The sequence below is a fragment of the Microcebus murinus genome, chromosome 7 (genome assembly GCF_040939455.1).
Source record: "Microcebus murinus isolate Inina chromosome 7, M.murinus_Inina_mat1.0, whole genome shotgun sequence".
NCBI classification, from domain to species: Eukaryota; Metazoa; Chordata; class Mammalia; order Primates; family Cheirogaleidae; genus Microcebus; species Microcebus murinus.
Genome location: NC_134110.1, coordinates 26,652,891 through 26,668,169, shown reverse-complemented (window position 1 = coordinate 26,668,169; position 15,279 = coordinate 26,652,891). Strand labels below are relative to the sequence as shown.

Genomic DNA, 15,279 nt, shown 5'->3' with positions numbered 1-15,279 from the left:
ACCAGACATAGGATTGCAAGCCGGCTGGAGGCGGAGGGGACGCGGGAGGGGCGGGGAGTAGGGGGAGGGGAGGGGCGGGGAGGGGAGGGGAGTAGGGGGAGGGGAGAAGCGGGGAGTGGGGGAGGGGAGGGGCAGGGGTGGGTGGTGTGTGACCTCGCCCTCGCCCTCGGAAGCTCCAAGATCCGCTTTCTCCATCTGTAGGATGGGCTCAGGGCAACTGGGGTCTCACGTTTTACGAGTGAAAACGCGGTGCAGGTGGCGTTCGGGGTCTTCTTGTGGTCTCGGGGAAGAGTCAGCGCGGAGGGCGACTTTGGGTTTAGTGACCCCAGCCCGGGACAGCTTTTGATTGATGGGACAGTGTCTGCTAGGAGAGGGCGGTGATCCAGTCCTCTTCTCACAGCGGAACCCAACAGCCAAGGTACGTTTTCGTCCCGCTCTGCAGCTTACGTAGCTAGAAACTATCTAGACCTCACTTAGGTGATTTACCGGATGAGATTTGAAACTTTTGAGGTGATGAGACCTCAGTGCGATCTGGGCTTGAGCTGCAATGAGTTGAAACAGTTGTGGCCCCCAGGTGATGGATGCGTCGTACACGGGTCGTGCTCGAGTCCTTGGGAACCGCAGCAGGACTGTGCCGGCTGAATGATGGCCTCGAGGATGTCCCTAGCCTGATCCCCAGAGCCTGTGAATATGTTAGTTGGGAAAAGGGACTTCGCAGATGGGAGTAAGTTAAGGTTCGTGAGATACAGAGATGATTCTGTTTATCCAGGTGGGCCCAAGGTACAGCCCTTGGTTCCAGGGCCTTCCGAGGGCACCCAAATCCGAGAATCCGCGAGTCCCTGATATCAGATGGTATAGTGTGTGCATATAACCCAACACATCTTCCCGTATGGTTTAAATCATATCTGTATTACCTCTAATACCTAATACAATGTAAATGCTACATAAATAGTTGTACCATATTGTTTAGGGAATGATGATAAGGAAAAAAGTCTATACATGTTCAATACAGATGCAAATGTTTAAAAAATATTTCTGATCACAGATGCAGAACCCATGGGTACAGAGGGTGGACTGCACTCACAGTGTCCTCCTTATGAGGCCAAGTGAGAGAAGCCAATGCCACAGTGAAGGTAGAGAGCAAAGGAAAGGTGACAAACAGAGGTTGGAGAGATGAAGAGCCGCAAACCACAGAGTGCACGTGGCTCTAGAAGTTGGAAAGGCAAGGAAACAGGTTATCTCCTGAAACCGCTGGAAAGACCAGCCCTGTGAACACATGGATTTGAGCCCCTTTAGACTAATTGCAGACTTCTGACCTCCAGAACTGTAAGATAGTAAGTCTGTATTGTTTTAAGCCACCAAGTTTATGGCGGTGTAACTTGTTACAACATCAACAGGAAACTAATACAGATTTTGAAGACTGCTTACTTCACAGTCTTCCTTCGGTGCCCAGAACCCCTCGCCCCTAGTTCTCCTCTCTCCCTTGGTGATCCCAGGGTCACTCCAGCTCTCTTTTCTCTATCTGGACCCACTCCCTGAGGGAGTCCTCCAGCATCATGCCTTTAAATGCCATCGAAGGCTGGCAACTCCCAAATTCATGTCTTCTGCCAGAACCTCTCACCAGAAATCCAGACTCCTGTCTGGCACCCAACATCTCTGCACAGTTTCTAACAGCACCTCAGACACAGCCTTTCCAGACCTGAACGCTTGAGCTCCCACCCAGCCTTGCTCCCACCCTGGAACCTGCCCCCCTCCCCCATTGTAGTAAATGGCAACTCACCGTCCATTTACTCAGGCCAGGAAAATCCAGTCACCCTTAACCCTCTCAGTCCCTAATACCCACATCCTCTACCTTGCAATCCACTCAACATCGGACCTTTTCTGCTCCCTCCACCTGCCCTCCCTCCCTCAGCCCATGCCTCCATGATCTTGCAGTTGCCAACCCCCTGCTCTCTTGGTTTCTGACCTTAGCCCCCTATCAGCTGTTGACTGCTGTCTACCAAACCACCCTTAACTTAGTGGCTTGAAACAGCAACCATTTTATTGCATGTGATTCTGTGGAGCAGGAATTTGGGAATGCAAGGTCAGGTGAGTTTTTGAAAGAGGAGGAAACTGAGTCACAAAGCATACCAGGCTTGTGGTGGGACCACTGGACTGGTGCTCCCTTTGGTATGGTCTCCTGGGACAGTGAAGTCCCCTGAGAGTAGCCAGTGGGCGGGCTGCATCTGTGCATGTGACACTCTGCTGCCACCTCGTGGACATAAGATTACATGCACCTCCTAGGACCTGGATGGCGCTGGCTAGTGTGGGGCTTGGCACAGAACTGGGACCTGACCCCCAAGATGCATGGGGGTCCCATAGGTGCTCCTACCACTGGGACCCTTGGGCCTCATCTCAAGGACCAAGCCCACTCTAGTTGTGGGAAGGGCTCAGAAAATGGGGAAAAGAGGAATCCCAGTTACCTTTAAGGGGCTTAGAAGCGGAATTTTGGCCTAGCCAGGGGCCTAGGTGCTGAAATGTGGTTCCAGATTCTCCCTGGACTTGCCGTCATGGGCACGTGCTTCATCATCCCCGGAGTGGCCACTGTGTGCATTCACAGGCTCACTAACGGTGGCAAGGAAAAAAGAGTTGCCCATTTTGTATGTCGTTGGAGTTTGATGGGAAGAAATAGGCTCATCTCTGGAGTTAATCATTACTACCTGTCAGAGGGTTTGGAGAACATTGATTAAAGCAGCATTTTCTTGATTGATAAAAAAATTACTCAGTAATGGTCATCTACTCCTGCTAGAAAGTTATACAGTATATTATGTAGTATGCAGTGTGTTATATAGTACTTAATAAAAATAAAATGGCAAAGAAAAAAAAGAAAAAGGAGAAAAGAAGGAATAAGATACACTGGTGTCTCCTGGGGCCTGGCACTGAGGGCTCCTCACCCCTAGCCATCCCCCAGTTCAGAGGGTAGAGCCCTCCCAGACCCTGCCTGGACCACAGCAACAGCCTCCTTCCTGACTGGCCTCACCATTCCCACTCGCAGCTGGAGAGGCCTTCAAAAGGGTCAGTCTGGGGACCTGACTCTGTGTCCCTGAATAAAGCCCAGTCCTCACTGGGCCACAAGGACACACCTGAGCTTGACCTCTTGTGGTCCTCTCACAAGCCCATGGGCTATGCCGTCCCCTCTTCCTGCAGCCCTGAGTCTGGAGGCAGGCCTGACCCCCAGCAGTGCCCCTCGCTCAGGTTCTGGAGGCCTCAGGTGGGGGGAAATCACCCGCTAACCCTCACTCCAGTGGGTCTCAAGGTGATAGGGTTGGGGGGACCTCCAGCTCCCTGGCAAAGGGTGCTTGTGAAACCCATGCCCAGCTGGCAGAGAAGGGGGCTGTCCTGGGTGGGTCTGGGGTCTCCCTTGCTCATGCCAAGAGGCAGGAGTGGGCATGGGCAGAGGGGGTAGAGGGACAGGGACAGCTCTGAGAGCCACTGGAGGCAGAGGGCAGGGGCAGGGACAGTGCCCATTGCCACCTTGGTGCTAAGACTGGAGGGGAACAGGTGTGGGGCAGTGCCTCTGATGGCACCTTTGTGAGAACCAGGAAGAGGTACTTTCTCTGGGGATACAGGGCCCTTGGGGAGTTAGGGGGGTTGGACCTCAGGATGGGGGCAGTGTGGGGCGCGGTGGCAACGCCATTCCAAGATGGCGCCCGCTTCTTGGTCAAACCCTGTTGTTAGTCTGACAAACAATTGCTCAGCGCATGTGCAGAGTTTGTCTCCTCCCTTCCAAGTGCCTTATCCAATCAGACAATGCCCAGTGTACTTACTGCCTTTATAAGCAGCCGCCGAGAACGCCTCGGCGTCTTCCGTATCATGTAAGCCTAAAGGGAACCCCATTAAAGCACGGTCAGAAGAACTCCGGTTGCCGCGTCTTCCTTGCTGGCGAGGCGGGCGCGACAAGTGGTGCCGAAACCCGGGACTTGAAACAACTTTGAGGCACCAGCGGAAGACGACCTCGGAAGAGGTAGAGTTTAGAACTGACGTGTGGGACGGCCAAAACTCCCCTGCTTCCAAAAAATGGGTAATATTCTGCTGCGGCACTTTTTGTGGCCTATTATCATGAAATGCCTGTATGATGAGACTTCAGGCCCGCGCGTAGCAGCTAGCCAAAGTGCACTGAGTGACTTGCAAGAAGCAAGCTCAGAGAGAAGCAGTAAGGGAGGTACCGCGGTAAAAGGTGGAAAAAAGGAATATAGAGCTCAAAAAAGGAAAATGCAGGGAGGGATAGCGCAGCCCGACCTGCAAAGGGAGAGAAAGAAGAAAAGAGAAAAGGGAGAGAAAGAAGAAAAGAGAAAAGGGAGAGAAAGAAAAGAGAAAAGGGAGAGAAAGAAAAGAGAAAAGGGAGAGAAAGAAAAGAGAAAAGGGAGAGAAAGAAAAGAGAAAAGGGAGAGAAAGAAGGAGAAAAAGGGAGAGAAAGAAGGAGAAAAAGGGAGAGAAAGAAGGAGAAAAGGGAGAGAAAGGAGAAGAAAAGGGGAGAGAAAGAAGAAAAGGGAGAGAAAGAAATGTAAAGGTACCAAAAATAAAAATGACAAAGGAAAGGACAGGACAGAAGACAGAGGAGATGCCTGCTTGACTACTGATACATTCCTGTTCCTGTTGAAGCTCCTAGCTCTATGACTCTGTTTAGATCTCGCAGAGATTTTGGGATCACAGCTGCGATTCATACTGCTCAGGCTCTCAACAATCTATCTGCTGGAGTAGCTGCAGCCCTCGACACTCAAGCCTGAATCAGCGAGTGGATTTAGTACAGGACCAGGTGGACACTCTTTGGCAGTTTGCACAGCTGGGTTGTGAGTGGAGAATGACCGGCCTCTGTGTCACTTCTGTGCTCTATGAGAACTTTACCTTTGCCGCTAATCTTTCTAAACAGCTGTCTAGGCATCTAACAGGCAACTGGTCTGAACAGTTTGATTCCTCACTCAGAGACCTGAGACTGGCCATCGTGCACATGAACTCCACTCGTGTGGATCTGAGCCTTGCCACAGGACTGACAGCATGGATTCAACAAGCCACCCATCATCTGAAGGAATGGTCCGGTCTTGCAGCCGTGGCCGTTTTGCTGATCGTTGCGGCTGTTGGCGGACTGTGGTGCATCTGTAGGCTGCAGGCCCAGAGACGGAGGGACCATGTGGTATTGGCACAGGCATTTGCTGCACTTGAATTGGGACAGTCTACACAGGTGTGGTTGACCATGCTTAAGGGTTAGCCTAGGTTTGGGTTGCACCCGCTCCTACCCCCAGACATTTGGCAGACATGGCCTTTGCACCAGAGAAGGCATGTCCTCAGTCCCACAGCCAGCCTTTGCACACCTCAGAGTTTTGCTCATTGCACGAGGTAAGGTGGTGGTTGTTGGGTAAGTGAGGCTCTGCATCCTTGCTAAACGGTTGCTCAGTTCTCATTTAATTAATAAAATAGGGGGAGATGTGGGGCGCGGTGGCAACGCCATTCCAAGATGGCGCCCGCTTCTTGGTCAAACCCTGTTGTTAGTCTGACAAACAATTGCTCAGCGCATGTGCAGAGTTTGTCTCCTCCCTTCCAAGTGCCTTATCCAATCAGACAATGCCCAGTGTACTTACTGCCTTTATAAGCAGCCGCCGAGAACGCCTCGGCGTCTTCCGTATCATGTAAGCCTAAAGGGAACCCCATTAAAGCACGGTCAGAAGAACTCCGGTTGCCGCGTCTTCCTTGCTGGCGAGGCGGGCGCGACAGGGCAGGGCTGTAGGTGCTCGGCCAGGGAGGGCTGGGGGAAGCAGGTGCTGAGGGGCCTGCTGCCTGGATGGTCACTGAGTGCCCCTAACACACACTCACACACACCGTTCTCTCACATATGGCACCAAATGTACACACATTCATGCTCACATAGTTTGCACATACAAACACACCCTCACACATATCTCACACACACACAGCTTGCAAGTCATACCCTTAATTTCCAGAACTCCAAATGGGGGCCTGGCGCTGAGAGTGCCCGAACTCTCATGGTCTGTGATCTGACCACAACAGGGTCACCCTCCTGATCTAAGAGTGCATTTTTCCAAAGGAAAGGACCCACAGTGGTATAAACAGAAATCAGTTGTGGTTTTGCAGTTAACATGCTATCTTTATTTTTTAAAATTAAGTCTGCACGAATTATAAAATTCACACAGGATTGACGTGTGCTCCAGCATGGGACTGTACAGCAGCCCCAGGAGGTGGCAGTGGGACTCTGCACAAGGTGGGTCTGCTCCCAGGAGACCCTGGACCTGGCCCAGCTGCTCTGGCCCCGGCTGGTATCCTGGCAGGGATCGGGGCAACCTCTGCACTATGTGAACGGGCAGGATCTCCAGAGAGCCCAACTGGTTTGGGCCATGGCAGTCAGGTGGGAGACCAAGAGAGAACAGGAAAATCTGGAGCCCAGGAGGTGAGCAGCAGAGCAGAGGAAAGAGGTCAAGGGTGAGTCAGGTGATGCCACACCCAGACCTGGTCCACTGCATGGAGGGGACTGCAGGGAGTCATGCCTCTTTGTGACAGATCTTTCTAGAAGGTGGGACACCAAGGGATCCAGGCTCAGTTTAGGTTCAGGGGCTGTACTCAGTGCATGCCCGAAGCATGAATAGCAGGGAACAGGGGTCAGAGTGTGACCAGGATCGGGGCTCAGTCAGTGACCAGGGTGTGACTAGACACAGGACTCAGGGTGTGACCACACTCGGGGCTTGTTTGATGACCAGGGTCAAAGTTCAGACTGACCATAGTGAGGGCTCAGTTTTGGGGTGAGGTCAGAGCTCAACCCATGGCCAGGGGCAGGGCTCTAGTGACATCACAATATTTGAGCCGTGGCCATCTGGCCATCCTCAGGCCAATCTTGAACCCTCAGCACAACTGACAGTTGGGGCCAATGACTCTGGGGGTGTCCTGTGCATAGCAGAGTGTTGAACAGATCCTTAGCCTGGACACACTGGAGGCCAGTAGCACCCCCAAGTTAGGACAAGGAAAAATGTCTCCAGGCGTTGTCAAATCGCCCATGTTTGAGAACCACCACCTTAGAGCAATCACTTCATATCAAATCAGATCAACAAACATTTACATGCCTGTAAATATTTGAGGAATGAAAGTTCCGGGCTGGTGCTGGGTACCGGGTGTTTTGAATATAGAGACAGGAAAGGCTCCTGTGCAGGGGCAGCCACAGTCCCAAGGAGCTGGGGCTGGGGGAGCAGGGAGGATGGGCAGACAGGCAGGTGGCCACATGGAACAGTGAAGTCACACACATTTTAATTACCTGAGCTTATGGAACTATGGGCTAGAGGTGTGTTCAGAGAGAAAGTTCTGGGTGGGCAGAGTAGAGAAGAGGCCACACTCACACTGCATGACCTTGAGCAAGTTCCTGCCCCTCTCTGGGCCAGGCCCCTCACTTGCCAAAGGATAAACAATGTTTGTGGAAAAGAGCCCAATGCAGTGGGTGCTGGCAGCGGGGAGGGGACACCCTGGAGGGTCTGGGGCTGGCCTGAAGCCCCCCATGGGAGCCCATGGACTGGTTGTCGTGGCTGCTGAATCTGAGAGAGCTCTGGGTCTTGAGTTATCCCTGACTCACCTCAGTTGTGCCATCTTGATCCAGGACTCAGGGTGAGAAGGCCAGAAACACCTGCTCCCTGGCCTGCCTGGAGGGTCCAGGTGTGCAGGAAGATGGGTTGATTCCCTTTGCTCTCCCATCCTGCAACATCCTCACTGACCCAACATGCACTGGGCCCTCTTCAGGGGGATAAATCGAGGAAGATGACAAGGACAGACAGGAGAGCATCAGGGGTGGGGTTCATCCTGGAAGTGGAGCCTGTCCCCCTCCAGATGTGTACTCAGAAGGCAGGCAGTGTCCACGGCCAGCACATTCATCCACCAGTGTGCAGCCAACCAACGGCATGCCCAAAGGGGTCTCTAGGGACAGGCTAGCACAAGGACAGTGTATGAAGTTAGGGGTGAGGCTTCTGGAAACAACAGGGAACACAAGTTGCCCCCAAAGCCAACGGCAGCAGGAATCCACTGCCCCCTGAGCTTGGAGGTCAAGGGGAAGGCACAGTTAGCAAGGCTGGGCAGAGCCCATGGGGCAGGAGAAGGCTTCCCAACAGGACCTGGGCCACCTCTAGAGAGCCGCAGCCACTGCCACCACCACCCAGTGGTCATGGTGTTGGCAGGAGAGCCAGCCCGACCTCAGGCCCTTCCTTTCAGTCTCCTGGCAGCGAAGCCGGGCCAGCCTCCCAGGACGCAGAGCAGCAGGGAAGCGGGTCTGGGGCTGATGGAGAGTGTCCAGCCCAGACCCAGCCTCCTGCACCCCCCTGCCATTGCAAAGGCAGCTAAAAGCTGCATTTTTCCAACTCCCTTGCAGCTAAAGTTCCACGTTGTGGGGATTAAACAAGGTACTGAGGTTAAGACACTTAGCTCAGGGCCTGGTGCACAATAAGTGCTCCATAAATTTGAGCCTGTGCAGCTGGGCCCCCTTCCCAGGAAAGGTGTCCTCCAGAACAGCCCCTGCCCTGGACACAGCCCTAGCTGCCTGTCAGTGACTGCTCCTGATCTGTCTGTGACACTTTGATGGAGGCCTATCACCCCAGGCCCAGAAGGGCAGTGTGGCTCCTGCACAGGCAGAAGGATGAGGCCCTCATCCTTGGCTAGAAGACTGGGGAGGGCTGAGCCTGAGAAAGTGTCCCCCTTGTGTGGGCTGCTCTGTGAGGTGGGGGAGGCTAGTCTGGGCCTGAGGACTTTTCAGCTCTGGCCTGGGGGTGGCCTGCGGAGAAACAGCCCAGGGCAGGGCAGGATCTGCCCTCCAGGGAGAAAGAAGGACAAAGGGAAGGGAGGTGCCAGCCTGCGGGGGATTGGAATCTGCCCAGCCCTCGGGCCCTCACTGGCTCCAGGGAACCTGCTGGTGTTGACCATGGGCAGCACGCCCCTGCCTGTGCCCCCACCCGCGCCTGAAACCATATAAAGCCGCCCTGAGACCCGTTCCACCACTGCCCACCTGTGACCATGAAGGCTGTCCTCCTTGCCCTGCTGGCCGCTGGCCTGGTCCTGCAGGCAGGTGAGGCCTTGACCAGCTCCCAGGCAGGGCTGGGGCAGGGGTGAGCCAGGGAAGACCCACCGGGCAGACGGGGGTGCGGGGGAGCCGAGGGAGTCAGGCGGAAGGAAGGGAGGAAGGGAGGCTGCTCGACGAGGGCCCTCACCCCAGCCCAGGGCCCTCAAGGGCAACTCTTGGCACCACCAGGAAGGCAGCCAGGATTTGCTCATACTGCGAGCTGTTCCCTGCCATCCCGTGAGAGGCTGGTATGGAGGGGTGTCTGGGGCTTGGCTCCTGGAGGGGCAGGATGGACGGATGGCTGGACAGAGGAATGGAGATGCTCACCAACAGCAGGAAGGCATGTGGCAAAAAGCTTCCTGCTAAGAAGCGCCCTAGAGGGAATGGAGAATAGGGGGTGGAGGGGTGCTGGGGCATCCGACAGGACCCAAGGGCCCCATGGGAGAGTCTGGCCTGTGCAGTCCCTCCTGGCCGAGGGTCCCTGGTTAAGTCACTAAACTTCTCAAGGCTTCAGCTTCCTCTTCTGGAAAGTGGGGATCATAAAAATGCCCCCCCCAAGGCCAATAGGGAATTAAAAAGGGCAAAGTTCGTGGAGTACTGAGTACGGGTGGGGAGAGTGGCATTGAGCTCCTGTTTTCACCAGGGGCCTGGATCCCAGCTTTACTGTTGTTTTGAAGGGGGGACACTTAAAGGTCAGGACAAGCTGGCAGCTGGGCCACCCCGAGCACAGGGCAGGACTTGACCTAGGGGCCCACACAGCACCCAGGAGGCCTGAGGAGCCAAGGCCTGCCTGGACCTGGACAGGCTGTTGGGGGACAAGGATGGGTGGGCCTCAATGCCCGGTGGCCTGGGGAGGTGAAGGAAGGGTCTTGTCCATGCCCCACCTCCCCGGTGTCCAGCAGGGCCCCTGAGACTGGTCACCCTTCCCTCATAGCAGCGTGGGCATTTTAACAAAGCTTGGAAACCCCGAGTGGCACGTCAGGCACCAAGCCAGGAAGTGCACAGAGAAGTGGCTCCTGGTGCACTTGGAGAATCATTGCCTTCCAATGAGGGCATGTCCAGCTTTCTTCGCCCCTGTCCCCTCCACCCCTACAGTCTGGAAGGGGCTGAAACCTCACTCTCAGCTGCTGTGTGCGGGAGGAGAAAATGCGGCTGGCAGGCTGCAGGCTCCCCAGCCCGGCCAGTGGCAACCTCTGAACACCTGCCCTGCCCGCAGGCCGTGCGCTGCAGTGCTACTCCTGCAAGGGCAAGGTGAGCAACAGCGACTGCCAGCATGTGCAGAACTGCAGCCAGTCGGACACCCAGTGCTGGACCGAACGCATCCGTGAGTGGCCCCCCTGTCCCTGCGCCATCCCTTCTCTACACGGGGACCAAAAGACTTGGACATAGGTCTCTGCCCCTGAGTTCTTCATCCTTCTGCTCACACATATGTGCTCATCTTCCCAACCACCCACCCACTCATCCCCACCCCCGCACTCACTCTCTCCCTGGACACTCTGGTGCCCGGTGGGAGGCCCAGCTGCCCTGGCATCTGGACATGGATGAGCCCAGCCCTCATGCTGCTTGCAGTCCTGAGGCCAGCCTAGGGTGGCTCCAGAGCTCCAGCTGGGATGTAGGGGGGCCCAGGAGCAAGGCCAGGTGGTGAGTACCCAGTCCTCATGCCCTGCCAGGTGCTGCCGGCCTCGTGACCATCCTCAGCAAAGGCTGCACCTCGCACTGTGTGGACGACTCTCAGGACTACTACGTGGGTGAGAAGAACGTCACATGCTGCTCCACCGACCTGTGCAACGCCAGTGGGGCCCATACCCTGCAGCCGGCTGTCACCACCCTGGCGCTGCTCACCTCGCTGGGTGGCCTGCTGTTCTGGGTCCCCAGCCAGCTGTAGGCTCCAGGAGCACCCTGCCACAGCCCACCTTGTGCACAGTCCCTGGGGGCCCTGGGATGCTCCTTACATGCCCCAGGCGGAGCTGGGGCGGCCCCGGTCCCTGCGGGCATGTCCTAACACAGGTGTGGCTACACCCCTCTGCCCCTCTGGCCCTCCTGGACTCCTGCCCACCTGCCGGGCAGGCTGGGCTCTGGTGACACAGACCAGCCTGCAGACAACCCTGCCAACCTCCAACATCCCCCACCCTTAACCCTCTGCTCAGGCACCTCTTCCTCCAACAAGCCTTCCTTGCCCACCTACCCCCTCCATGAGCTGAGCCAGATCTGGTCCATGGCGTCCCCTCACCAGCAGGCATAGGCACTCAGGAGGGCCCAGTAAGGCTGAGACTAAATGGGCTGAGTAGAACTGGGCACTATGGGGGTGGTATGAGGTCCTAGGAGTCTCAAGAGATGGAGAGCTGGAGGGCTGGAGGGAGGGACCAGCCCCCCATGTCCATGGGGGTCCCTGAGCAGCAGCCCCAGCACACAGTAGGCCCTTAATAAACACCTGTTGGGTAAGCTGGAGAGAGCCTCTGTCCTTGCACACCCCTGGGGGCGGGGTCCAGGTCTGTGTTTGGATGCCCCCCAAGCCAGGTCTGTGGCTGTGACCCTGACTTTATGGGCTGTAGCTCCCACTTTGCATGAGCAAATGCGTGCCACCTGGAAGGAAGGACTTCTTGCAGGAGGCCAGACCGCCTCTCTCAGAGCTCTCCCACTAGCTGTACAGCCTCAAGTACGGTGCCAAACCTCTCTGAGCCTTAGGTGCTCATCTGTGACTCCTCCCTGCTGTGAGGATGGCCCTCACAGCAAACTCATGGGAAGAACAGGGTTCCCAGGGGGAAGAGCTGCCACCACTGAGCTCCCACCCCTCTTTTTGGCCTGATTTGAGCCCCCATTTTTCAAAAATTGTTAGCTGTAAGAACTGCACTCCCACAGTAAAGCATTCAAGCGCTGCAAGAGAGTCCCCAGTGACTCAAAGCAAGAGGACTCCCCCACCCTAACCCCCAGGTCCCTTCCCCTCTGAAGATGCCCTATCACACCTCTCAGGGCTCCTTCCAGGAAGGTCCTGCACCCATGCCAGCATCCCTGCACACCTGGGGTCCTGAGGCCTGCTTGGAGGACACCACCCATTCCTGCTTTGTTCATTCTTGGGAAAGCCTCTTTGAAAACAGCCAGCCTCACTGTCCCAGGCCTGGGGAGTGGTGGCCTGTGCTCTGGGTGGAGACATGCTCAGGGTGAAGCCTCTAGGAGCATTGGGGGTCATGGGGGTTCTTTCAGAGAAGAGGACAGAGACTCAGAGAGGGAAGGGGTCTGCCACCTACACGCATACTGAACCAGGATTGGAACCCATGCCCTGGAGCTCTGGATTGGGGGTGGGGAAAGCTGAGGGCAGGGCTACAAGAGGCAGGCTGGCAGCTCACCCTGGGTGTGATCTCAGGTGGGAGCTTCCCTTTGGAACTCTGTGTGGCCTGGGACAGTGATATAGAGAGACCTTCCCCAGGCCAGGATCTGAGTGACCCCAAGTGCTGATTTTCTCCGCCCTGCTGGCCTCCAGCCCAGCTCACCTGCCCAGCTCCCTTGGGGTAGCTCTGGACTCCAGCTTCCAGCATGCCCACCCTCACTGGGGCCCAGGGCATGTTCAACACACAGACCTGCCTTGGTCTGGGGCCTGGGTCCAGGGTCCAGGGCCTTTGTTTTCTGGGAGGGTGCTGCAGACTTGGGGGCCCCAGGCATAACTTTGTACCCATCAGGGCTCTGGTGCAGGACGTGGGGCTGGAACTTGGGCCAACAGTAGCCCAAGGACTGGTAGATACTCAGGACTGTGCTTCTGGCCATACCATGTCTCCTGAAGCTCTCTTCCCTGGCTTGCTGACATGCCCTGGTGATCGTCAATGACACTGGTATAGGATGCTGGCACCCTGCACTGTCCCATCTGCTCAGCACACAGTTATCGAGCACCTGCTATGTTCCAGGTGCTGTTGCAGGCACTTTAAATACTGCAGTCACCCTGGTGTGGCTGGGTGCTCCCCAGCCCTCCCACACCCTAGAGCCATCTGAGGTTCCAGAGCCTACAGGGCGGTAGAGTCAGATAAACAGGATAAACACAAAATATGTAGCCTGAGAATGATGAGGGCTAGGAGGAAAAATAAAGAAGGGAAAGAGGATCCAAAATGCTGGCATGGCAAGGAAGGCCTCTGGGAACCCTGGAAGTCCGCAGGCAAATGTTGGGGATGATGAGAATGGCTTCCTGTCTAGCAAATAAGACTCAGAGGCCACAGAGGTACCCACACATCAGCCGAACCTAGTGGGAGGTGGTCCTTCTTCCTGGGGCTGAGGTTCAGAGATATGAGATGTGTCCCAGTGCTGGAGCCCATCGGGGTACTGCAGGCTGGGGATGTACAGGGGCAAAGGGTCCCTACATCCTGTCCTGGGACTTCTTTGCATTTGATGATTTGGGCCAGGTAAGGGAGGGAGGGCCAAAGTGTAACCTGGGGCTGCCTCTGACCTCCTGAGTTGTCCCCAAGGTTAAAAGCCTCTGAGCTGAGGACCTGTGACAAGAGCCAAACCTGCCCCTCCCTTATACTATGAGCCTGCTCTGGCCACACAGCACATCAAGAACACAGGGCTCGCCTCTTCAGGGGCAGGGACCTGCCAGAGAAGGCCACCTGTGGAGCAGCCAGGCCCCACCCCTGGCTCACCAGGGTTCTAGGGGTCCTCTACGTGCTCAGGGAACATAGCTGAGCTGCCCCAAGGAAGAATCTGGACTGGAACCAGTGCCTCCTTCTCTTCCCACATCGCCTCACCCATAGAAACTACAGAAAGGCAAGAAAGAAAGAGCCCACATCCCCAAACCCTAGGGTAATATCTATCAACATTGTGGCACCCTTCATGTTGTTTCCTATGCAAATACATGCAGATACACACTTTCAATGTGCGTGCCTGGACTTTGGTAAATTCCCTTTTTCATTTTTTTAAGAGACAGGGTCTCACTCTGTCACCCAGGCTAGAGTACAGTGGTACCATCATAGCTCATTGCAACCTTGAGCTCTTGGGCTTAAGCAATCCAAGTAGCTGGGACTACAGGTGTGCCGCCACATCAAGTTAATGTTTAATTCTTTTTATGTAAAGACGGGATCTTGTATGTTGTCCAGGCTGGTCTTGAACTCCTGGCCTCAAGTGATCCTCTTGCCTTGGCCTCCCAAGTGATAGGATTGCAGACGTGAGCCTGGTGGGTAAACTGCTCTTTTACTTCCTGTCTGTCCATATGAAGAAACACAGACACTCATTCTTGTACCTGATGGCTGTGGAACTCCCTTGAATGGGTGGACCTTTTCAGTCTTTAAGATTCCATTTCCTAAGCATTTACTATGTGAGCCACCGGACTGATCCTATTACATCTACAACAACAGGGGACAATAACAGCAAGTGCTGATGTAGCCCTTACCATATTCCAGACACTATTCTACAGGCTTTCCATGCTTCCTTCATTCATCCCCCACAGAGAAGGAAACTGAGGCACTGTGAGTTAGTGGTCAGGCTAGAGATTATCACCCAGGTAGAAACAGGCTCAGAGAGGTGAATGGACTGACCTGAGGTCACACAGCTGCTTCTCGCCACCCTCCCGTGTGCCCATCTACCCCAAACCAGGCGTATCTCCCCAGGTCAGTGGCTGGTCCAACTCCCTAAGAACGTCCCTACGCTTAAGCACTTGGCATCTGCAGAGGTCCCTGCCCACCCTACCAAAGCATGGGGTGGACAGCCACAGTGGGACGCTTCCATGGCCAGCTTTTCACCTGCCTGGGGCCCCTTTTCTGTAAGTTTGGCCCCTCCCCTGGCCAGGCTTAGGGTGCAGAGGGGGAGGACAGCTGGAGTGGGGGCAGGTTTGCTCCCTGAGGGGTGACATGTTCAGACTCTCTGGCTGCTGCAGGCAGGGCTGAGGGGGGGTGGGAGGTGGGGGGTGCTATCTATAGGGTCTCTTCTCCTTCTCCCACTTCCCCTTTTCCCTCCTTCCCCTCCCCTCCATCTCTCCTGGGCTTCCCTCTTCCCTGCTTCCAGACTGCTCCCTAGAGTAGGGCCCACACAGTGGGGCTCCCCTCCTCTCCTCAGCCAGGCCAGTGAACTCAGCTGCAGGAGTCAAGCCACACAGGAAGGAGTTCTGAAGCCCCTGCTGGAGGTTGTCCTGGGAGGTACCCCAAGGAGTCCCTCTGTGGGTCAAGCAAGTCCTGGGAATGCCGGAAGGTATGAGGTTTTTACCTAAGTCTCCACATCCCAGACTCCAA

At 55.5% G+C, this 15,279-nt stretch overlaps 2 protein-coding genes across 2 annotated transcripts; both read left to right on the top strand.

Annotated features, from left to right (window-relative positions):
* Positions 1 to 381: 381 nt before the first annotated feature.
* On the top strand, positions 382 to 11,515 carry PSCA (prostate stem cell antigen; the record flags this gene model as incomplete). The annotated part of the gene is made up of 3 exons (XM_076005338.1): positions 382 to 418; positions 10,293 to 10,400; positions 10,747 to 11,515. Coding segments are annotated over 3 exons (360 nt in total), but the record flags the coding sequence as incomplete, so codon positions are not given.
* On the top strand, positions 1,686 to 4,215 carry LOC109731114 (NADH dehydrogenase [ubiquinone] 1 alpha subcomplex subunit 1-like). Its single transcript, XM_020289043.2, has one exon. The coding sequence runs from the start codon at positions 2,517 to 2,519 to the stop codon at positions 2,727 to 2,729; it is 213 nt and encodes a 70-aa protein (XP_020144632.1). The 5' UTR covers positions 1,686 to 2,516; the 3' UTR covers positions 2,730 to 4,215.
* Positions 11,516 to 15,279: the final 3,764 nt, after the last annotated feature.

Bases quoted from the DNA above. Each gene is read 5' to 3' on its own strand.
- LOC109731114 (XM_020289043.2), top strand. From the start codon at position 2,517: ATGTGGTTCCAGATTCTCCCTGGACTTGCCGTCATGGGCACGTGCTTC.